Source organism: Phytophthora sojae (assembly GCF_000149755.1).
Source record: "Phytophthora sojae unplaced genomic scaffold PHYSOscaffold_1, whole genome shotgun sequence".
NCBI lineage: Eukaryota > Oomycota > Peronosporomycetes > Peronosporales > Peronosporaceae > Phytophthora > Phytophthora sojae.
In genome coordinates this window covers 6591924-6616292 of record NW_009258115.1, presented here as the reverse complement: position 1 = coordinate 6616292, position 24369 = coordinate 6591924, and the positions used below count along the sequence as shown (strand labels likewise).

Sequence of the window (24369 nt, the reverse complement as noted above, 5' to 3'; positions counted from 1 at the left end):
CTCCAAAGCATACTCCAGATCAGCGTTACTTCTAATTCTGCGGATAGGACGAAGGGTTCGGGTGGGCGGTTTGACTTGTTTTTGCAAAATGACCAGACTGTGTTTCGCGTGTAGTGGTACAGCTCAAAAGGTGGTTACTGCGAAGCCCTGCCTCGGGCCCGTCGCTGCTGGGTGATGCGGCAGCAAATGTATGTTCTCCTGGTTCGTCGACCAAGCTTCGAAGCATTCGGCCAACTGCGCAGTCTGCTAGAGCCTAAACCACGTGTTCTGGCATCAAGAGGTAATGCTGGGCCGGTGGGGGTACCAGGTGGGTCCGTGCATGCTCCCTCTCCCAGCCGAATCACTACCTATTATTTTCTTAGAAAAAACAATGCGACTCGCGCTGACTCAAAAACCGAACGAAACTCAAGGAGCGGCGTTTGCTGGTCTTACCTGCATTGCTGATCAGGCCAAACGTAGGCCTGGATCGTGCTGGAGTTTAATGCTACAGACAGATGGCGTTGAAATCGTGTACCAAGCGGTGACGGGCTCGGAAGATTTCTCGCTAAAAAAACAATAAATAAAAATTATTTGCTGCTCCGAAGAAGATAATTAGTTCGATGAAAATATCTTGCAGGACTTTGCTCCTCCGAACAAAAAGAAGCGTGGAGCTCTCCAGCTGCGTTATCACTTGACGTGTGGGTGCCTCAAAACTCTAGATGATAGATTTGGACTCGGACAACTTCTCCTTGGGCCCCGACGACTGACTGCCTGTACATTGATTTGCACGTCTCACACGAGCAGCAGGATGTAGCGAGACATCCACAGGTGGTCGCCCGAAGAAGCTCTGAAATATAGTACAGACGTGTGGTCGACGAACCAGGAGAAGATACATTTGCTGCCGCGACACGTTCAAGATGACAAGGTTCGGTTTGTCATCAGGTCGCGATGGGCCTGCGCGACCCAGGCGGCACGCTTACTCCCCTCTTTTCTCGATTGTAGCATTCTTCAACTGAGCAACAAAAGTAGCACGAGGCGCCTTTGACGCGAGGCCCGAGAGGCTGAAGCCGTTGTCCCGCCAAGCCGCGGAACGGTTTGTAGCTAACCTGTGGTTTGTGTTTTTTATTTTGCGTCCAACAGATCAGAGTGTCCGGGTGGGAGTCGGCTTCATGAAATATTTCCGATCTGACGCCAATAATTCAGCAGTTATTGCAATCCCCCCAACTCCCGGTAAGTGGCGTCGACGCAGTGAGTTCATCCAGAAGTACAACGAACGGCGGCGACCCAGCGAAAGATTTAACCCGCCCACCTTCCCTAACACTATTGGCCTCAAAGCGTAAGCAGCTCACTAGGTTCGTAAAAGTTTGTAGATCAAGTGCCGGTGCCGTTGTCAGAAAGAAACCCTTCCAGTTCGGGTTTTGTGTTCGAGAGACTGGATAGTCAACAGATCGTCTTCGTTCATATGCTGCACTTAATGAATCCATTGCACATGCAGTGTCAGCCGTCATCAAGACGAAGTTGCGCACGGTGGTGGGTGTGCAAGCCGAGATTGCTGAGCTAAAACAGCAGGGGATGGAGTTGAGACCTCCGAGCGTAACGATCTAGCGGTGATAAGCACCACTTGATCCAGCAGCACGACGATCGTGCTGCAGCAATCAGAGACAAATCGAAGCAGTACATCAGCTGGCGGCACGTCAGCGCTAAGTGCAGGAGTGATTGTCGCGAGCTTGTACGAGACAGCGGCGACCGTAGTAGTGAGCCAAGGTAGGCCCATTACACCAGCAAACGCCGCTCCTTTTGCGAAGTTTTGACCACTGACGACATGTTTTCGCGGCGGTTCCTTTTGGGTGGGAGTGGCAGCATTCCACCGTCGCCCCGCTAGCACGGTGATCGTAGCCTGGCTGTCCTGAGGAGAAGCGTGTCCACCACCAACATCACGGTAAAACGAACTCTCTGATTGTTATCTATTCAACAGGTTGGACAGCCAAACTATGGCCCTGGGAAGTTGTTGAAGTTTAGGTCCAACGTCCGCTATGTCGACGAATGCGAAGCCCTGGCCCGAGGCCGCGGCGGACGGTGCCCGACCACCAACCCAGCCTACATATGGATGAGAGAAGACCCCCCTCATCCGGCAACGGTAAGATCTGTGCTTACCTAAAATGGCTACTACACTGTACCCGGGTTATTTTCAGGTTAGTGACAATATGCGGCTTTTTTTTAGTCAAAATTTTATCTGGATTGTTTTTGACGGCGTACGCGATGCACCAACTCTGCTGGAACCACTTCGTTGTCTGATGCGGTGAAATAAGGGTAGTAAAAAAAGGTAACCCTGAAATGGCAAGAATTGTCTGACCGAGAAGAAGAAGCAAAAGCGCAGCAAAACTGACAGCCACGCCGGACGACTGGGAGCTCATCTGGCAAACTTGGGTCCCCCTGTCGACGCTGCTATAGAACATCTTCGACGCGTCCACTGCCAGGACGAGACGCTGCTGACCCCTTGCAGTTTTGCGCCTGGGTCGCCGACCAGGTGACCGGGGTTCTATCTGGGACGACAACCCAATGGGCTTGAATAGGACTCCTGCTGTCGTTCTGGGCTCCAGTATTTTGGCGAATCAGCGAACAGCATATTTTTGCAGTGGAAGCATAATTTGACAAGGATCCCTACGGCGATGGAGCAGGATTACGACCATCATGCAGATTTTTGTGACCCGATACAACTACAACCTGAACTTGATCTTAGCCAAAAGGCCGAGAAGGTATTCGGAGGCGAAAAACACCCTCAGTCGGTTTCTTCCGGGCCTTGGCGCTGCAGCGTGTCTTCCTGGGCCTAGCTTCCGATCCACTGAGTCGTGCGATGTCTTGCAGTAGCTCCTCAGCCTTCTCATTGTCCACTGTAAGTAGTTTATCCACCTTCAGCTCACCTCGGACGACTTCCGACGCCACTGCTTGAATCGCTCTACCGTCTAGCAGTCGAAGGAGTGGCGGAGTGTGTCCGGGAGACTGGATCGATAACAGGAGTCCCATTTAGCCCATCGTTTAGCAATCTGAAGTTTTTGCATCTCTTTTAAAAACGTTGTTATATTTTGTCAATGGTTTTTATTTTGCCTAAGTTTATACTCTGAATTCCATCCAATCACGGTAAAATTTGGAGGTTTAGTTACTATTTGGGATACTCAACTCCCCGAATTCACTCTAATAGGACTACCCTGCCCATCCACCTCCCCAAATGAGCCCTGATGTAAGATTCACACCGCGAGGCCAACTACATTTGATCTTTTCTACTACTACCACAATAGCCTCGAACAATCAATGGCAAAATTAGGTCTACTAAGAAAGATTAATGAATGAATGAGTTGCTTAGCTAGGAGTCGAGCCCGCCGGGCTGGTCGGCACGACAAAAGCACATGGGACTCCGGCAGCCGACCCGGCCAGCGGTTCCTTCGAGCTGCAGCCGACATGGCCATCCGCTCCAACACGTCCGCAGTCGTGCACCTCTAATTCGGTAGGGCGGACCATACATAGCGGCGAGCTGCCGACCCACGCGTATGAACGGAACCGAACCTCGCCGCTGCTCCGTATCCGTACTGGAAGGGTTTTCAACGTCAGGAGAGCCGTCGCTGGAGCTGTGAATAAAAAAATGTCAATAAAAAAATTCTCCGTTACCACAATATTCGCTAGCTTCTGGAAACCAGCATCACCACCATATCGGTGACATCCAAGCCCTGGAAGCGATTGGTACGTACGAACCGCTCTTTGCGTCCTGTACACGCCATCGCCGAGAAGGGCTGCCAAAATGAAGTATAATTTGAGTTTTTATCGGTAGCCAGTATGGCAAGTGCTTCTTGAGTAAAATAAAGCCCTTGGTGGAGGAGACGGCGTTGCAGGAAGAAAGAAGTAGAACAGTGCCGAGCGGTTGTGGCCGCTGGACGACGCGCGGCCGCTGCTGCTCAGGTGAGTGACGGCCTTAGTCCAATGAGTCAAAGATCAGACCAATCATTTGCGAAAGCTGGAAGGGCACCGACACTGCCGGATCCGGAAGAACGCCCTCGATACTCTTGACTTGAGCGACATAATGCCCAACAGAGGTCTACCTCACCTGTCGCGTCGGAGAGGCCGGTTGTCGGACGCGGAGCTCGATGTTGCGGCTCGACACTGCTAAGCCATGCCCAATTTCTTCCGGTCCTTCGTCGTTAGGTGAAGGTAGGAGGGATCCATACATTGAAGGTGAATCAAGCTCTTCCGTGATCTTTCCAGGATGCGCTTAACGACTCCATGGCAATTGGCAGCGTGACAGCAGATGACGCACAAAATGAGGGGCTCCAGCTCCCTGCCCGATCTCCGATCTATCCGTGGCGAGCCACTACTTCGGCGGGATTTGGGAGCCAGCGTCAATACCTTCTTCACAGTTTAAGCACCACCTGCGGCTGCTTCGGCGTCATCTGGTACACATATTGCATGATGGGTTGCGCTTCGAATATTGCAAGCTGAAAATGTAAATAACCCTTGTGAGATTGGGGTAGTGAAATGCTCAAAACTACACGCCGAGAAGGGTCTTGAAGTCGCACGCTCGGAAGTCCCGCAGGGGTGGTGGCGTCCATCCAGAATTAGAAATTCGTTTCTAATCACACCATGAGGCGCTTCCAGTACGTGTACTGCGATAACTAATTCAACTAAAAATTCTCAATACGTTGCCCGTTCGCTCGCAGCACCTAGCTCCTTGTGCTTGAGCTTCATCTTCTCGATTTTTTTTCAGTCATAACAGGTTAGATGCTTGTGGAGGCGGTCGCCAAAGCTCGTGCAGTTCAAAATGGCCAAGATTCTAGAGGAGACGTAGATTGAAATTGAGGTGTCCGCACGATCGGTGACGCCCAGGGTGACGTCGATGTCTCGTGTAGCAACAACCGGGGCACAGGAGTGTTAGGTGTGGTGGCGGAGTCGTTTACGTACTCCCAAAGCAGCCGCAGTGAATCGGACAGAGATTTCGCCACTAGCTTTGCGAGCGAGCAGCCTTCAGCTCGGTGTTCAGGCCACCCAGCTGCGTTCACAAAGCGTCTTTAGAGCGACTGGAAGGGCCATGGTGGGGACGTCGAACTTGTCTCATTGCGTACTTGGTTCGGGCTCATGCTCTCCTCGACAACCGTTTTATCTACCGGGCGATCTGTGGGACCTGCGAAGGGCATTGCACCGGCGATTGCGGCGCCTTTTGCGAGGGATCGATGTAACATGTTGCACTTGGTCTTAGGCCGTCCGCTTTTGAACTGAGCGAGGCAAGGGCGTCGAGCTGTCCCGATACCTGTCTCTCCTCCAAACATTACATCCCTCACAAGATAGATTTTTGGATGTGCATCTCCCTTCATTTGATTGGATAGTCATTTGACTTAAATGAATAATTAGTCAATCGCTGCTTTATTTGTTGTTTTGATTAACCAATTGTATGCCTTAACACTGCGATCAAAGGAGCTACCGCATCTATGTTCAACATAACTCCAACCTGATAATTCACTTTAACTTAAACTCCAACTTGACTATCATCCAGGGGTTCCTTCGTTTGTGAGTTTAGTATTCGCCAAACTTTCTTACTGACCATCTTACTGTTTTATTTCCATTGGCAGCCTTTGTGTCGAGGCTGCCACCATACGTTCTCAATTGAACTTCAATTTCAGCCATCTTAGCAATGATCGCAAACTGATTTGACCAATAATCAACATGCAGCCAGTAAATAGCTCTGAAATCTTATGTTGATTTTCTGATCTCAATTTCTCAACTGATCTCATCCTTAATATCAGCCACTTTCGAAATTATCGCAAAAGGAGTTAACATACAAAACGTTGATATTGTGTCTTGATGCGTTACTTCACATTAGCTTTACATCTTTATATTTTTGATGTGGAAGATGATCCAATCTAAGGTTTAGGCAGAGTAATTGTGTGGAGTGCTTGGAGACATTGGCGTGCCCCGGTGCATTGAATGTGAGGTCTCGTCTTCGCCATGGTCGTCATGGTACAGCAGCCAACTGCTAAAGAGTTCTTTGTAGTGCCTGCAGGTAGAAGACGCACTTGGAGGAGGTGGCGAATCTCCCTGAGGTTTAACCGTAGTTTATTTCTCGACAGCAAAGTGATGTGGTGTAGCACCCCTCGGAGAAAGAAGACGCCGACACGAACGCGGGTGATGGAACTCGATGCAGTTGATGGCACGCGACGCGATTGATGGGGGTGACGCGCGGCGGAGATCGACGGGAAAACTCGACGCGGGGGATGGGCCGTGAGATACGGCGACAGAATCCAACTCGACGCGTAATCATCCGATGGGTCGACCGGCGCGCCCGTCTCTGCAAAACGCGCCGACCCTAATCCGCCGAGCAAAACCCGCCGACCAAAACGCGAGGTGGTGAGATCGTGATTATGGCACGTAAATCAGGTTGAAAGACTGTAGTGCAAGCACGACAGAAGTAGGATAAGTACGAAGCGATAGGCTTAGCAAGCAGTAGTACACAGTAGCCAGTAGCTAGGACATAAGGGGGAAGGGCTCAGTCCCGAAAGTTCTCTGAACCACAAATACCTCCCGTCTTCTCCGAGGTTCCAGGGTACCACCAAGCGTCGGCAAGCAGAGCCGCCTCGATATCGCGGTCCCCCTTCGCCTGCTGGTTCGGGCGCTCAACCCCTCAACCCCGTGCTGGAATAAAGGCACGTTAAACATATATCGTTTAGGTGGGCGCCCGATAATGCGCTACCTAGGCGAAGGGCCGCACCGGCCTGATAACCGCCGTGTACAAGATCCCCCGTGTAGGCCCGATAACGCCACACAAGCCCCAGGAAACGCCAGCCTGATAACGCCGCACGCCCAAAGACTCGACGCCCTACGACAAGGATTAAGCGTCAACACAAGAACCCCCCCAGCTCTGAAGCCTGTGAAGACTTGCTACTCCAACAACCGGGTAATTTTCTCGGCGCGACCGCGATCCAGACGCGCCGAGTTTGTGCGAGACCGACCCCGCGAGATTTTGGCGAGGCCACTACTCCACAGTGAGGCGTCCACTAATGCTAGTCTACATTGTGGCTGAGGCGCCCTGGTGTTGACGCCACTTAGTTGGACGCGACGAGTTATCGTGGAAGATCACCTGTACAATCCTCATGGTCGTTATTACATCTAGTGGGCTTCCTGTCACTGTAATTGCTGTGAGCTGGATGTCTATAGGCATGCTTGCATGCGGGGAACAGGCAATGGTGAACCGCCATCGTTGCGTGTTCAACATCCCGAATTTGGGGTGTATTATTGTGTTGTGTATACCTTTGTTTCAGACTTCCTATTCTGCCCCTACATGAAAGGCCCACGCACTATGCACCGATCGTGGAGTAAGACTATGGAGTGCAATGAATATACTACACTTCCCCGCCCACCTAGACAGCATGTCTGCTCCGACATTCGCCACTCTGTCCACGTGCTCGATGACATAGCAGTAGGGTATTAATTTCAACGTCCATCGCAGTATCTGGCCCCTAATATGTATCTTTAAGCTCACATGCAGAGCGAACACGTGAATAAGGTAGCGATGGTCGCAGAATAACCTGAAAGGCCGAGGTCGCATAAGTATATTGCCTAGTTTTTCACATGATTAGATTTACTTCCTTTGCAAGCACTGTTGAATCTAACTGGGGTTTTAACCTAATACACTGGATAAAAGTTCTCCACTGTATCACAATTGGTGGTTTGGTGGTGGTAAAGCACAGCCAAACTATGGTGGCAAGGAACATGTAGATGTTGACGCGTCGAGCATGGCGTGCATGTTTTCTCTGCCAGATTGACAGAGTAGCGCTTCTGGGTTGGCATGCTGCTTGTCGCGTTATTTGCGGTTGACAAAGGTGTTCTCTGCTCCACAACGTAAAACACGGTATCCGCGTTTTTTTTGCACGGTGAGTTTCGAGACCTTTTCGAGTTTAGATTTCACGTACCCTTTTGCTCGTGGAGAAATATTGCACTGGGCATTTGTCCATGCAGCTCCGCGCTCGTGTCCAGAATTTAGCGTTTTCATTACTCTTTCACAGTAAGCGATGACGGCTGAAGGCACAACCATACCACGAAGCCCAGCCCAGCTGAGTGCATTATTTTCGCCTTCATTGGTGCTTGTAGTGCGCGTACCACACAGCGGAACAGCCAATCCAAAGGGGTTAGCTGCTCCCCATCGCTCCGTTTTGGCCGCGGCTTCGGTTGCAAAGCTGAGGTAAGAGAGGTTCTGTACAGCAGCGTCGTGTCTAGTTTGTTGTGGGGCGAGGCTGCAGCGTACGCGATTGAAACCATAAACCGCACGAGTACCAAGGGCAACAAAGACAATTTGACCCCGCATGGAAAAGTGTATGGCACGAAGCCCAGTGTGAAACACTTGCGCCCGTTTGGTTGCTTGGCGCTGAATTTTGTGGGCAAGGTGTATCGAGTGCACAAGTTATCGCTCCTGCCCTGATGGCGGGCTACGCAACGAAAACGAAAGGCAATCGACTCCTGGACTTGAGAAGTGGAGTGATTAGCGAGCACCGCCGACAGCATGTGAAGTTCTTCGAGCGGACTACGGTATCGAGCGAGTGTTGACAAACAATTGAACCGTCAAAGGCGACGACCTGATCTCGATAGTACTAAGTTGCCGTTCGTTCCGTTGCCTGTTGTGCAGCTTCCAGAGCCTGATGATGACGAAGTTGAGGAAGATGATGCTGAGCACGTGGAGAGCGCAGTGGCTGACGAGTCGAGCAGTGCGGCGGCAGATGTGCGCGCGCGAAAGGGGTATGACATGAAAGTCCTGCAAGTAGCGCGGCATACAGGGCAGCCGAAAAATAAATTGACGCTCCAGAAATTGCCATAAATATTGTTGCATAATTTATGAGCGGCGGCTTAGACCGCTGATACCATATTACTAGTCCATACTCATAATTTATGATACTATCTCACGAACGGTGCGGAAGCCGGCGGCGAGAAGCCATAGGGTTCGTTTGTCCAGCGTCTCGAGAAGCATCGCCGGCTCGAGGCTCGAAAGCCCCGCTACGACCACATCTCCAGCATCCCGCCGACCTCGAACAAGGTCGAGCGGTTTTTCAGCGTGGCGCGTACCACGTTTGCTCAAGAACGCAACAGTCCCCAGCCCGCTACGCTGGAAAAAACTTTGTTTCTGCGCGAGAATGCTGACTTCTGGGACGTTTCGACAGTCGATCGCGTCAATTCGTGTGAGTAACAGTACGTCTAATACCCGTTGAAGTTGCACCACATTATTTATTTATTGCTCGAATACATTACATAATTTATGCAGATACAAATGACAAAATCCTTGTATTATTTATGAGACTCTATCTGCGCTAATAAATAAAAATACCATATTCGGCAGCCCCGCCGGCATATGACAGTGACGATTCTGATGAGTCTTGAGGACAAGTGACCGGTGCCCAAACGAAAGCGTCATCTGCCAGCGGAGGTGGAGAACCCGCGGCGCTCAGAGCGCGTGAGGAAGAAACCGGCTCATCTCAAGGACTTTGTGGCAAGTGTGCTGAGCTCGTCCACGGCAGCAACTACAGTGATGGGACTGTATGTTCCATTGACTTGGGCCGCAATGATGGCCTCTCCCAATGCGAGAAGCACATAGATCGGTAAGAGCACGAGGCGTGACTGCACACGAATCCAGTGAGAGCTTCGTCCTTAAAGGACCTCTGGAGGCCAAAGTCCACCAGCGCCAGGTCCAGAGTACTGTTCCAGTTGCCGTAGATGCTCTTCTTCAAGAGGGAGACCCAATCCTCGTAGCCCCTCTTTATGTGCCCTTGTGGCTGCTCCATGAAGAATACCCTGTCGGTGGGTGCGTTGAGGAACGCAGTGACAAAGGCAAACTACTTCACAACATTCAACCGTACAACAACACGAATCTCAGAGTCTTGGACCGGACCACTGGAGCAAACGTGTCATCGAACTCCAATCCCGAAATCAGATGACATTCGGATTATTGGCTGTGAACAAGATGTGGATTTCATAGCTGATAAGTTGAAAGACCGGTTTGACAAGATTTCGGTGCTGCGAACTACTTGTTGGAATTGTAGATTGCGTATGAACCGGAACGGCACGTGATTTTTTCAGTAGACGAAGTACGCACGAGTGTGTCGACACTGTGCATCTGCGTGGAGACCGAAGTTGCATGGATCAATTTCGGGTTCAAACGACCAGCATACTAAAGAAGGGTATTGACGTGGTCTGATTTGTTCTGATGTCTTATGCTGTGCTACAAGGACTGACGATCCGCGGCAGTGTTGATGTGGAGAATAGAGTATGAGAATTACGTTGCGACTGCTCAAACTGGCCTCGTACGACAAATCCGTTGGATTCCACAACCGAGTGAGTTCCGCCCCACCCACCCACCCACCCCATCCCGCCAGATAAGATCATTCCGCTTTTCGCAGAGCAAAGAGCAGAGCTAACGCCTACAATAAAGTCCGCCTTTGCCCCGCACACACTAAAGCATGTTACTGTCTGTGAGCTTAGTTGAAGTGCTGATCCTCATACTCGATGCCGCCCGTAACGCCTCCAGAGCCGATGCGGTCGGCCAGCAGCTCGACGGACATGGTCTTACCGCTGCCAGGCATGCCCATGGTGGCCGTGAGCTCTTCGAGCGCGCAGCGGCGACTGAGATGGTGCAGGATGGATTGCCGAGCGTGCAGTCGATCGCCTGTGTGGTATGAAGATCCACTCAAGAACGGTCTTGATGGAATCGGATCCACCAGTTGACCCGATAACGGGATCCGGCAGTTTGTGACGATGTCCGGTCCCTCGGATGACGCCACGGTTGCTAGATGCAGGTATGGTTGCCGGATCAGGGCATTTGAAGATGGATCAGGTGCAAGTGGTGTGGTGCAAACGGATCTGGCTATGTTAGAGTAATTAGACAGGAAGGAGAGCCAGTAGTGGATAAGATCCAAGCCGGATGGGAAGGCTGGATACAGGCTAACATAAATCAGAGTCGAATTTGCTTGGGAACCACACACTTGGTCCTTAGTATTGGGATTAGTATTGGTCCCTACTTTAATCAAGTGATTTGACCCCCGCACACGTGGCAGACTGCTGGATAGCTTGGCCAGCAGCTCGCGCCCTTCGACCCTCGCCCCCCCCAACTTCCCCGCTAACAGGAGGCGGCAAGCAACGTAAAGGAAAAGGATGCAACACCCCCGACAAGGCAACAACTCCGGATCTGGTATATTACTTATCGGATCCACAAGATCTACGGCCAAGACCAAGGATCAACCTACCCAGACCCGCGTGGGATCTACCCCAACAACTCCCCAAGTCCCCGCCAGGGACGTTCAAGCTCACCCGCTGCGCATCTCGTGTCAACGAGAGAGCAGATCCAGCCCACCGACGGGTACACAAGGTGAGCCCCTCAGCAACCCTACGGTTATCGGAGTACCCCCTCCGTTAGTCGGTGTCTGGGCGCAGTGTGTGAGTGTGGGATCCCTGCTAATTCCAGCGGATCCACTCCACCACAATGGAGCGCGTGCCCGGATCTCTTGGCGACGCGGGGTTTCACCGTGAGTCCCAAGATGATGCGCATGTGAGCAACGAATCAGGAGATGAAGCGCTGACGGAGCTAGGATCACCGGCGGCGTCATTGAAGAATGGATCCTCGAACCGACCGAGTGCCAGGAGGAACACTACCGGTGGATCAGAGGCACCCTAATCTCGAGGAGAAGCCTCTACCCCCTCCACAGATCCTCCCGAGGACCCCCGCGGGTCGTGCTGCAAAGCAGGACCCGCCGGACGAGCGCCCAGCAGCGAGAGCTGCCGGATCCTCGACCAAAAACCCCGCGCAGAACCAAGGAGCCACGTCTAAGAAGAAGACACGAGCAGCGCGGGAGAAACTAAGGGCTCCAGATGCGGAGCCAGAAGATCTAATCATGACCAAGGCAACATGGACGCAGTCCAAGCTGGAGGTAGCCTATCGGCGGATCGTGCTGCAAGCCTTCCTACGGGACCACCCCGTGATGCAGATCCTGCAGCAACTGTTAACCGAAGGGCTCACTGGACCGGGGCAGGCCCCGTCCCTGACGATGAACAAGCTGGAGGCCGCCACAGACCTGCTGCGCTTGGCGCAGGAAGCGGGTCTTGCCGTCTGCGCCTTCGCGGCGACGGATCTCTTCAGCTTGGAGCTGGATACGATCCGGCTTGCAGCAGCCGCGCTGTTCAATAAGCTGAAGCCAATCGTCGGTGAGAAAGAAGCAGAGGAACATACTCCGACGAACTGCGTGAAAGAGAGCCAACCTCCGACGCCGGGGTATCATACGGGATCTTCTACCTATGAGTCAGCCACGTCGGAGGTGGAATCGAATAGCTCAACCGAACCGAAGCGCATGCCGCTGATTCCAGCAGGCATTGAGCTGCTACGGAATCGATCTGCAGCCAGACCAGCTCAGGTCCCGACACGCCCAACGACTCGGTCGCCCGAGGTAGACCCTCCGCACGAGTCGACGAGCGCATTGGAGTGATACTTCAAGTCGGCTCTGGATCAATTCCTACAGGAACGGAGTCTCACATCAGTCCCAAAAACGGACCCAACCGCCGCAAGGCGAAGCATGCTGAACACAGCTTATCTAGGGGCGCAGGACGTGGACATGGAGTCGGTAGGATCTCACGATCATCCAGAGAACTGGGAGTATGCCCCGGACGACTTGGGAGCAGTGGGCACCGGGAGGCCAGCAGCAGTCTCTACAGCGGCAGCAGCGGCACCTCTAGCTGGGACAGCCACGATCCAACGTGATAGGATCTCAGCTATCTCAGACCTGAAGGAGTTCACTGGAAAAGACCACAACGAAGAGCGCGCCCGAGCCTGGATCAGCAAAGTCAAGTCAGCCTTCACGAGGGACCAAGCGTCGGATGAGGAGAAGTGCCTCACCTTCGCGAATCTCCTCACAGGCCCGGCTAGAAACTGGTATCGACAACTGAGCCGGTCGACGCGAACGAAATGGGCGGATTTGGTGAAAGAATTCCAGCCATAGTACTGTGGGTTGGGAGTGGCGGTAGCGTGGCAGTACCACCACGCGCGTAAGCGCGGGGACGAATCTCTGTTAGAGTATCTGCACCGGCCGAACGTACCGGGCATGTGCATGACACGATGTGGGAAAGGATTTTTATCCGCATGCATGTCTGACCGCTGGGATGGGACGACCCTTCGCCTGACTGTGACTGGTCGCAGTGAACAGGAATCCAGTGACGTGGGGTGTGACATGTGGATAGTGGATGCGCATGGTGGATTTGGCGGGACCCGGTGCTTGCAGTAAGCATGGGCTCACAGGATCGGAGATGTGCCCACCGGATGAGCGCTCATATTCGGTGTGGAGTAACACATCCTGTCCGTCCGCCGGCTTCCCTGACCGCAGAATAAGCCTAAGGCGCGCAAGTGCAGCCAGTGAACGTATCCTGGCTGCTGCCTGCATTGGCTCCGTCAAGACATTGGACCAACCCCCAAGTTCACCATGCCCACAATGCTCCCATGCGCCCAAGGCCTCGCTGGACAAAGTACACTGTTTGCCGGACTGGATCGTGGTGCACCCGGTAGCGACGCACCGGAGGCCAAGGTGCCGTACCGAATGAGGCCGGACCGGATGATAAATTCGGTCTGACCCCTGGTGCCCATACTGGATCGTGACTGCACCAACAACAAGTCCAGTACTGCTGTGTGTGTAGCAGCAATCCGGGACCGGATCGACCAAGAACGTCAAGCGACACAGGATGGCTCACGTGATTAGACGCAGAGGTCCAGTGCGGATTTGATGAGACGCCGTACCCACGCACCTCTGTCGCCAGATGATGAGTGTTGCCGAAGGAACGTTGACGTCGACAAGGTGCCCGATAACCAAGCCAAGTCAAGCATACCCAAGCTCAGTGCAAGAAGATCGAAGTCCCGTGCACAAGGTCGAAGCATATCCAAGACAAGTCAAGCACAGTGAAACCTTTATTAGAAGTCAGTGAAGTGAAACAGATAGCTAGCCAAACGTAAGATCAAACAGAAACCAATTTGCCGAGAACACGCGGACGTCTTTCTTCGGACAGGGAATTCCCCCTGACATTGACGTCTTCAAGAGCTTATACGTGGGATCCGCCTTCGTGCGATATTAAAACGGAGGACGTTTCAAGGCCTCACTGGTGTTGCGAGCACTGGTGTAGTGGGGACTCAAAGGTACCAAGACAAAGTCGGCAGGGACGGGGGTGTCGCGCCCTGGAGTGATCTGTGAGAGCTTTATTTCCAATTTGCGTGCTCTATCCGGGCATCCATTTCATATTCCATCCTGTGTGTCTTAGGCGGTAGAGGTAGTCACCCCCGAGACTGAATTGATCGACTACTGTGTGATAGGATTGACTTATATTTTGTATTGTTCCCTCACTCTGTGAGGGTGTTGCGCGTGAGTGAGTGTGCATCCAGGTTTGACCAGTGCCTTGGGTGACGGCTCGTAAGTTGACTGGCGTATAGACCCCCCACCCAAGGGTCTTAAAGAATAAGTGGTGGCTGAATATTTTGTGACGTTTAGCTCGGCATTGTATTTCTGTGTGTTGGTTATGCTGAATTGTGGATCTGACTGTGGTCCCTTCGATTCGGTCTGACCTTCTGTTAATTCGGTGTAGTTTGGTTCAGGAACACACCCAGCAGACTCGATTCTGTATTTACAACAACTCACTCGGTGAAGTCCGGTCCGCCAAAGGTAAACGATACCTATAGGGGTTGACGCAAGGACACACGCCAAGTCCAAGCGATCCTCCCGGCCCCCGGTTCACATCCTGTGCTCCGAGGACTACCGGATTGCAGCGGATATCTCTGGTACTCCGAACCGATTCGGTCCGGCATAGTGCGCTATACACCTGGACGATCAAGGCGTTCACCCGCCTCGCCTCACGCACCCGCGTAAGGATCAAGGATGGGGACGCTAAGTCCCGCCGCGAGCACGTGGAACACTTCATCAAAACCCTAGGGGACCCCGAGTTCGCAGATCAGCTGACCTTGCTATGATTGAACGAAGCACGAGAGTGATCAAAGTTTAGGCACAAGAAGCCGTCAGGAGGCAGCAAGTTTCGACCGAAGCCAGCAGCGATGCCGCAGCCATCGGCACCCGCGCGATGCACTTGCCAGCGTCGGATAGTGAGTCAGACACAGACGAGTCAGGATCGGAGGGAGAGCTACACCGAGCATACATGGCCGCGGCAAGCGGATCGTCATCGGCGGAGACCATGCCTACGGATGGCGAAAGTGCAACGTCGTCTGTTTTAGCCTCACCACCCACAGGCCCTGGCGTGCAGGATCGCCGGCCTCGCTTTCCGAACGACGGGCAACGCTGCTCGCATTGCGGATCGAGGAAGCATTCGTACCTGGGCTGCTGAAAGCGCCTTGCATGCCAGAAATGCGGCAAGATGGGCCACCCGTCCGACCGATGCTTCTTCGTGTGTCGCGGGTGCGGCGAGCTCCACGATCACGGCAACTGTCAGATGGAAGTGTTCTACAACTTGATCCGGCAGTGGTTCGATCCCAGCAAACACCCGGGACTTCTGCCTGAAGCGGCGGAAAAGATGTTAAACTAGAGTGCTCGCCGGGTTTGAATCCGGTACGAGACGAGCGTTCTCCGCTCTGCATCTACGCATTTGTGGACAAGCAACCGAGACGCCCAGGAACGGTCGTAAGATCAGGGCTCTCTGATAATACAGGTGATCATGAAAAGAAACGTGTTGCTTCTGTTGCGAGTCTGCGTGCACCCGATGAATACATGAGGTCAGAAGTGTCTATAACCTTGGATCTGATGCCTGGAGAGTCGAGAGGGTACTGGAAGTACTACGTACCCGGGAAATACTTCAAGCAAGCCAAGGTCAGCAGCAAGATCAACAACACCAAAGCCGTAGTCAAGCTTGACTCTGGATCCGAGGTGTCGCTTATCGACACGTGAGGAAGGATGCTATGGGGCTACAAGTCAGAGTCAAGAGTGGCTCGGCATAGGGGAGAAACTGTACGTGGCGACTGGGAGAACAAGGATCAAGCTCACGTTGGCCGGATACCTGATGTACTATAATGTGGTGGAGCACCGAACAAGAATTTCCAACTGCGATGACATCAAGCGACATGGTGGCAGAACGATAGGCAGGGATCAGGCTGCGGTCGCGGATCAAGAGGGTCTATCGAGAGATCTCAAGCGATTGGATAACGTCGACGCGTAAGGCAACACATATGTCAAGACAGATTACGGGCGATCGCGCTTGGACTGCGGCGTGATTCGACGTAGACCCAAGCCCGGATCGACGACCAATCTCGCAGATCTAGGGCGGCCGAGGACAGAAGAGGACGGATCGGCAGCGCACGGCAACTCGCACAGGTCATCGATCGGGAGTTGATCGCCGATCGCCGATCGGGATCGATCGTGGATCAGGAGGCGATCGTGGATCGCCGATCGATCGGATGGGAAGCACATGGGGGCGAAGCCAGGGCAAGAATCCAGTAATCGTTTGGTTGTAGGATGATAGATGAGATGGCAGCGGTAGAGAGAGACCAGCTAAGCATAAATCAGAACGCAATTTGCACAGAAGACCACAAGTGCCCTCAAGTCGTCAAGTCCCAGGAGCTACATTGGCCTCGGCAAGCGTTGACACTTCAGGTAGTGAACTAGCGGTACGGTTAAGACTGGATTAATACATTGGCCAGCTTGACCTACTCTAGTGATCTTTCTCTCGTGTGCAAGTCCTCGATCGATCGGATACTGCTTGGCCGGCGATCGCTGCGTCTCTCAATCGACCTCGATCCCGCTATAAGAAGCGGCAAGCAACTCAGGAAAGGAAGGAACACACCCGGAAAGGCAACTACAGGCCTTGGATCTACTCCAGGCCGACCGATCGAAGCGAAGAACCCTCGATCGGAGCGTATAATCGGACGCAGAGCGAAGACTACCGCGCTGCCCCACAAACTATCCCCGCGTCACGCCAAGACACTCGATCTTCACCAAGTGCTGCATCTTCGGAGCACCGAGAGAGCAGATCCAGCCCGCCGACGGGTACACAGGGTGAGAACAAGTTCAGCCGATCACGGATCGTTGGGGGACCCCCTCCGTTAGTCGGTGTCTGGGCGCTGGTGGGAAGCTCGATCAGGCCTTAACCAGATTTTGGCCGATCCCGCTACACCACAATAACGTGGGTGGGCGATGATCGGCCACCAGACTACCAGGCGATCCTGGGCATGGACTTCATGGTACCAGCCGGGATTCGCTTAGAGCTCGGAGACGGATCAATGTGCCTACCAGACGAGATCCGAATCCAGCTACATGGACGGCGACAGATCTTCAGTGACCGGGCGCGGACGATGACGATCGGTCAGTGAATGTCGTTAGCAGCGGGCGAGACGGTCGAGCTACCGCAGCGCATACACCTCTCAGACTCCGAACAACTATGGCTCACGAGAGGTAAGCAGTGGGTACCTACGCTGGCCGCTGGACTAGGGAAGACGCGCTACTTGCAGATTACCACCATTGGAGACGCGCCGGTCTGCCTACAACATCACGATCAAGTGGGCATGTGGTTAACCAGAGATCATGCTCCTCGCAAACCCGGTTTCGTGTCCGCCGGGTCGAGAAGGTATACCGAGTGGCAGAACCTGGTGTACAGCGCCACGACCGATAGGCGACCCGATCCAGCCCCAAAATCACCAGAGCCGGCGGTCCCTAAGTCTGTGTACCCGACGCCCAATGCGGTAATTAGCTGGCCGGAAGGGATTGCTAGAGGCCGACCGATCGCCACGCGTGTGTCTGCGTTGCGGTTGGAGACACAGGTCCCGGCCCACCCGGATCAGGCGCTGGGAGCAGAGGCGGAGCCAGAGATGGTCGAAGCAGGAAACAGGCAGAAGAAAGACCCCATAGGTAGCCGAGACAGAGGATACGCTAGGCCGCCAAGGCCAGGAGATCCTATGGTCAACTGAGCAGGGACAAGAAGCGTTGCCGAAGGAACCGGTAGACGCGCACGCGGACGTGGCTCGGGGGGACGGGCCGACCGTGACTCACCTTGAAGATGAGGAACTCATCCCCATGGCCGCTAGAAGTGTAGAAGAACAGCCAATCCCTATCCCATCCAGTGGATCCCTGCCGCCGGCTCGCCACCAGTCGGAGTCAGTAGAAAAAGAGGCCGTAGATACGAAAGACGACGTAGCGGAAGATTCGGAGGTTCAAGCTGGAGAGAACACCCCAGCTGACGCATCGGCAGATCTGCAGGAGACCACCCCAGGACCAGGCAGCACCTCAAGGACGGAGCCGACAGATGCAGAGACCGAAGGTGCAGCCCCAACAGAGAAGGTGTACGCGCACGGAGCGACCGCCCTGCATGCAGAAGATTACGAGGGGGGGGGGGGCTGGCGGTATTACCCGATGTGACAGCTACCACGACCGAAGTCAAGATGGAAGATCTACACGTAGGCGACGCGGAGGAGAACTCCCCAGAGGAGATCCAACCACTGATCGACGAGATCTGGGCGTACAAGCATCTCCTCATCGGAAAAGGAAACGCTCTACCTCCGGCCGCCGTCGGCGCAGTCTGTGATATCGACGTCGGAGACGTGAAGCCGATCGCGCGCAGCGTGTACGTAAGGTCGCCCCACAGTCCCGGGAGAAGCTCTCAGACCTCCTCAAAGGGCCGCTCTCAGCCAAGATTATCAGCACCTCCACATCCCCATGGGTGTCTCCTATCGTGGTCATCATCAAAAAGAACGGAGTAGATTTCCGCATCTGTATCGACTACAGGCTGGTGAACAGCCTGACGAAGTTGATGATCTATCCTATGCCTCTGATCAATGACCTTCTGGAAGATCTCGAGGCGACGTTGTGGTACTGCTCGCTGGACATGGCGAGTGGGTTTTGGGTGGTGTCGATGACCGAGTGTGCACGAGCGATCTCAGCATTCATCACTCCATCTGGCCTGTACGAGTCGAGCAGAATGCCATTCGGGTTGAAGAACGCACCCCAGATCTACCAAAGGTTGATAGACAACGCGCTGTATGGTTTTCTCCGGATCCCGCCTGCTACGAAAGGGAGCGATCTCGTCGATCTCGTCAGAGAGGACGAACCTAATGATGGAGGAGAGCCGTCGGTGTTGGGCCGGCGTTCGTACATTGATGACATCCTGGTGACTGCCACGTCGTGGGATCACCTGTGTGAACGAGTGCGGAAACGGCTTGAAGCATGCAACAAGTGGGACCTATCGATCAGCGTAGCCAAGAGTTTTTGGGGCCTCAAGAAGGTGGATTACCTCGGCCACCGAGTGTCCGCTGGAGGCCTGGAGGCACACCCGAAGGATCTATGATCTCTGACCGATCTGCCGTTCCCGAAGTCCCTCCGAGCGACGCAGTCGCTCCTCGGAAGCTTAAATTACAATGGCCGCTTCATTGAGAATCTGGCTGTGTATGAGGCGATACTGTACTAGCTACGGGAGGTCGACTTAGCAAGCTGAGGCAGCGGTAAACTGAGAAGCAGTCCGACGACGACGATTCTGAGAAGGATAAACGCAATACGAAGTGGAGCAGAGTTAGACGGCCTTCGCCACGTTGAAGGACAAGATAGCGGCCACGCCGATCCTACGCCATTTCGATGAAGAAAAGGAGCCGGTAGTGATCGTCTATGCAAGCGAGGGGGCGATCGCCGCGTCACTTACGCAGGAGCACGACGGCGTATACATGCCGGTGATGTTCGCCAGCCGGACGTTGAAGCAGAACGAGCTGAACTACGGCATCGCGGAGAAGGAAGTATTGGCGATCCGGAGGATACTGGATCTCGGCTACTCGATGCTGGTGGGAAGACGGATCTGGGTGTTGACTCGCCACTCCACGCTGGCTTGGTTGTTCAGATCGACGGGGCTGCAAGGCCGCCTGAGCCAATGAGCTACGTTGTTGTCGCCATGGACAATCGAGATCGAGCGATGCATCAAGGGCGAGGACGAGATCCTAGGGGCGCTAGCCGCTGCATTACCCCCAGGGAGAAGGTGGATGAAGCACTAGCTGCAAGCGCCCCCAGAAATGAACCGCGGAAAGTGATATCCATGTCCGTACCCACAGTGGAACCAGAAGAAAAGCTGTGGGTAGCAAGTTTCGATGGATCCGCCCGAGTGAAGAGGGGCGGAGGATCTTTCAGTGCAAATTGTGTGGGCTTTGCCCGCGACACCAACCTGGTGATCCGACAGATGCGTGGGGAGATCGACTGCAAGGCGCCGAGCCTTATACTCTTGAGGCAAAAGGCACTGGAACGTCTGCGCAAGTTGACGACCCACGATCTGTTACACGTGAAGAGAGCATGGAACGCGAGTGCGGACAGTTTGGCCAGCGCCGCCCTGCAACGGGAAGAAAGAAAAACTGTGGAGCCAGACACGGAAGCGGATGACTTGATTACGTTGAACCGTCTGGATGACGTGCTGGTGCCAGCTGCGCCGGAGGACGTGGTCCGAGTCAATGCTACGCACACACGATCCGGTGCCGGAAGGAATGCGAAGCCGAAGGTGTTAGAAGTGGAAGTGGTGCAACGGTTACGTGTAAAGCGGATCCGCCAGGCTCAGGAAGAAGAGGCGTGGATCCAGCAGCTGAAGTATTTTCAAGGCGATGTGCAGACAATGTCGCAGAGAGAGGCGAAGGCTTGCAGCCTGTTAGCAGCAGACTTCGAGATGGATAGCCAGGGACTGCTGTATTATTGCGCACCGTCGGCAAGGGCGGAGGCGGACCGGGATGGTCTACTTCGACTAGTCGTGCCAGAGTCTCTACAACCAGACCTACTCCACCACTACCATGTGAGCCTAAAAGGGGGACATCAAGGGATCAGTCGGACCTACCAGCGGATCAAACCCCACTTCTTCTGGAGAGGGATGTTTAGATCGGTGCCGCAGTTCGTCGGCGAATGTGTCGACTGCGAGACAGGCAAGGGGCGACCGACGATTCGAGGAAGATCCCCAGGGAACATCAGAGCGACGTACCCGTTCCAGGTGATCGCGATGGATCATACCCCGTCGCTCCCGAAGTCGAAGAAGGGCAACACCGAACTGCTCATCTGGGTGGATATGTTCACGGGCTATGTGGTGGCGAAAGCCAGTGCAACGCGTACTGCGCAGACGATTGCTGAGTCTTACGAGGAGTGTGTTTTCCGCCGCTTCGGTGCGAGCGAGGTGATCCGCCACGATCGTGAGCCCGGGTTTATGTCGGATTTCTTTCGCGCCTTCAACCGCATCTTAGGTCAGCGGCAACGAGCTACTATGGCCTACCGGTCGCAAGGCAATGGAACCGCGGAGCGGATGGTGCAGACTATAACGATATGTATGTGCAAGATGAGGATAATCGTGACTGGGATGAGTACGCGGAACGGCTAACGTTCGCACTGAACACCGCTCACGACCGGATCAGGGGCGATACGCCTTTCTATCTAGCGTATGGTTGGGATCCTAGGACCACTCTGGAAGCAACGTTGCCCGTGGGCAGTACCAAGAGACGAGACTCAAATCCCCGTCGTTGGCGGTACAGGATCCAGAAGTTCTACCAACTCGCCAGACAAAAGGTGAACAGGAAGCTGAAGAGGGCAATCGCTGAAAGGGCAGAGGCGCGAAACGAGCAGGCTACACCCCATCATATTGAGGCTGAACCACGCGTGTTGCTCTACTTGGATCGAGTAAAGGAGGGCTACGCCAAGAAGCTCGCGCAACTGTGGCATGGACCTTTTCGAGTGCTGAAGATGGTGAACAAGTATATGGTGCGGTTGGAAACGGCAGGAACCGCGTATCACCTTTTTCCGGTGGTGCATATATCCAAACTGAAGTCTGTGAGAGAGTTTCCCGAACGCCCGCGGATCCAGTTAACTGTGCATGAGGCCGAACGGGTGGACTTCGATGAAGCCCTGCTGCCGGAAGACAGCTGGGATCGAGAGCCGGACGAAGACGAGTTCGAAGTGGAGCAGATCTTGGGGGTGAGGACTGGACGGAAGACGCGTTATGGACGCACGTTACGTGAATTTCAGATCAGGTGGAAGGAATATAAAGAGCTCTCGTGGGTGGATAAGGCGGACTTGAACTGCGGCGCGTTGATCCACGACTTCCTGACCGCCCACGCGAAACAGAATCGATTCCAAGCTATGCCGTCGCACGAGGAAGAGTGACGACGGCAACCACGTCGGTAGGTTGGCCGCCAACGTGAAGATCAGAGTGAAGGATCTGCAGGGTGGCTGCATCATCAAGGAGGAAGGGCATTCTTGGACGGGCAGGCCGTCATGGGGTATAAAACTAGCGGAGAAAGATGGGCAAGGAGGCTGCCCTTCTGTGGATGCATGAGAAGAACTGCTAGCTACCGAATGCTACCGCTAAGACGAAACGGAGCTAGACGCGAAGAAAAATGGAGCCCGAAATCGGGACTACGACACCTAGGAGGTGCGAGAGAACTTCAACAGAAGGCGGGAGATGAGGAGAGCAGTGTGTGCACCAGGCGCCGTGCGTAAGTGGTTGCGCCACGAGTCCGCTCGATCGCAGTCAGCTAAAGCAGCTAATAGACTCGTGGGCGCCGGACGCCCAGCAGCGACAGCCTCGCGGCCGGGGAACCACGTCGTATCCTCGTTCTGCTGGGGGAACCGAGCAAACATGCGATCCAGCCAGAGATCCAGGTCACAGCATCCACTCCGACGAGTCTTCTTGAATCCTTGCTCCTGCCAGTTCCGACACTTCTCCCGGGCGTGCGAGCTGCGATTCTTGCGGCTGGTGTAAAAGGAAGAGAACCAAGGGTCGGATCTCTTCAACTCCTTGGTGATCGGGAACGGATGCGTCGACTCCCAGATCGCTGGCAGGCAGTCGTTTTCGAACTACAGATACCCATCCACTATGCTCAGCAACTGGGGTGAGACGTCCAAGTCGAATGTGTGGGGCGCCGGGCGGGTAGACAGTGCGCCAAGGCTCTGCAGCGTACAGCGCCTCCACGTTAACACGTGTGATGAACCCCGGTACATACTGACGGCGATCCAGAGTACCACCGCGCCCGACACGCTCTGGAAACATCCACCCGGCAGCCAGCACTTGGTAATCGATGATCACGCGGGGCGTGGCCGTATTCATACTCAGTATCGAGATCTGCGATGGCTCCCACGGCTCAACGTCTGCCGCTGGCACGGTCCGCTGCTGCCGAAGGCCAGGGATGAATACCTCGAGGGGACCGAAAGGGACAAAGGTGCCATCGCCAGCGCTCCTTGCAGCAGCCGGATCACCTCGACTAGGGGCGATGATAGAGCCTCCTGCCGGATCCGACAACTCCAGGGTGTCCGCATCACCCACTTCGATCGGAGCGGTGGCAGACCCATCTTGGACAAGCGGAGCGTACGATCCATTCTCAGAGCTACGGCGGCGGAGGTCGGATCGGCAGCGAGCCCGAGCTACACGCAGATCTTCGTCGTCGGGGGTCTCGGAGTCCGACCCGCTGGGTTCCGTGCTGGCGTCAGAACAGGCGTAATCGTCATTCAGCTTATCCCCTGCGGGGTCCACCACGGCGTCGATGTTGGATGGTACACCGGCAGCCGGAGGCATCGGGGCGGAGGAGCTGTTGGCGGGCTACACGTTGGAAGATACGGCCTTAGATGACGTACCACGACGGGCGCGCTTAACTGCAGGAGCTTCCTTCGGATCGGAGTTTGCGCACGGCGATCGAGCCCGCTTGGAGGAGGGTGGAGAATCAGCAGGCAGAGGACGGACCCGCGAAGGCGACACGCCGGCGACGCGAGAAGGGACTGCCTCCGCCAAGGAGGCAATCTCCTTAATGCGTCGGAGGGCGAGCGAGTGATCCTCCATCAATGTGCCGTAGACGGTCTCCAACCCATCATGCTCGGTCTCCAGCGACCGCAATTCGGCCTCCAAGTCGTCGAAATCGCGACGCACGTGACCGTAGGCGTCTTGGATGTCTTCGGTCTGTGCCAGGAACTCACGACAGGCCCCCCAGGATACCTGGGCAACGACAGCGTGAGTGGCAGCATGAGTTGGAGGGTCGGCAGAAGGCGCGACCGTAGCAGGTGTCGGCCAGGTCTGCGTCTGATCCGGGGCCTCTTAAGTGGCCATCAGCTCAACCTGGAGCGCCTCTTTGTCGGCCTGGAGCGCCTCTTTGTCAGCTTGAAGCGCGTCCCGGGCAACGATCGCAACACGTAGCCCCTTCGCGAAGTGCGCTGTTCTCGCTTTGCAACAGCCCAAACGCAGCCACCCGCGCATGAGCTTGCGTGAGTCGCTCCTGCGACCGGCGGAAATCAGATGAGAGGACTTGATACTCTCGCGCATGCTGGGCCCGAGCTTGGCGAAGTTGGCCCAACTGGTCCTCGAGATCCCGAGCGCGGCGCTTCGTGTCGCGGACGACAACATATTGTCTACTCGCAGCCT

The 24369-nt window shown here is 54.5% G+C and overlaps 4 protein-coding genes across 4 annotated transcripts; 2 read left to right on the top strand and 2 right to left on the bottom strand.

Annotated features, from left to right (window-relative positions):
• Window positions 1-7819: 7819 nt before the first annotated feature.
• On the bottom strand, window positions 7820-8320 carry PHYSODRAFT_294063 (hypothetical protein; the record flags this gene model as incomplete). Its single annotated transcript, XM_009517497.1, has 1 exon — window positions 7820-8320. The coding sequence occupies one exon, from the start codon at window positions 8318-8320 to the stop codon at window positions 7820-7822; it is 501 nt and encodes a 166-aa protein (XP_009515792.1).
• Window positions 8321-8953: 633 nt separating this feature from the next.
• On the top strand, window positions 8954-9193 carry PHYSODRAFT_472277 (hypothetical protein; the record flags this gene model as incomplete). The annotated part of the gene is made up of 1 exon (XM_009517496.1): window positions 8954-9193. A coding segment is annotated over one exon (240 nt), but the record flags the coding sequence as incomplete, so codon positions are not given.
• A 2286-nt stretch (window positions 9194-11479) lies between these two features.
• PHYSODRAFT_260502 (hypothetical protein) lies at window positions 11480-12476 on the top strand (the record flags this gene model as incomplete). Its single annotated transcript, XM_009517495.1, has 2 exons — window positions 11480-11545; window positions 11661-12476. The coding sequence occupies 2 exons, from the start codon at window positions 11480-11482 to the stop codon at window positions 12474-12476; spliced, it is 882 nt and encodes a 293-aa protein (XP_009515790.1).
• A 9909-nt stretch (window positions 12477-22385) lies between these two features.
• On the bottom strand, window positions 22386-24351 carry PHYSODRAFT_322182 (hypothetical protein; the record flags this gene model as incomplete). The annotated part of the gene is made up of 4 exons (XM_009517494.1): window positions 22386-22817; window positions 22897-23556; window positions 23698-24030; window positions 24067-24351. The coding sequence occupies 4 exons, from the start codon at window positions 24349-24351 to the stop codon at window positions 22386-22388; spliced, it is 1710 nt and encodes a 569-aa protein (XP_009515789.1).
• Window positions 24352-24369: the final 18 nt, after the last annotated feature.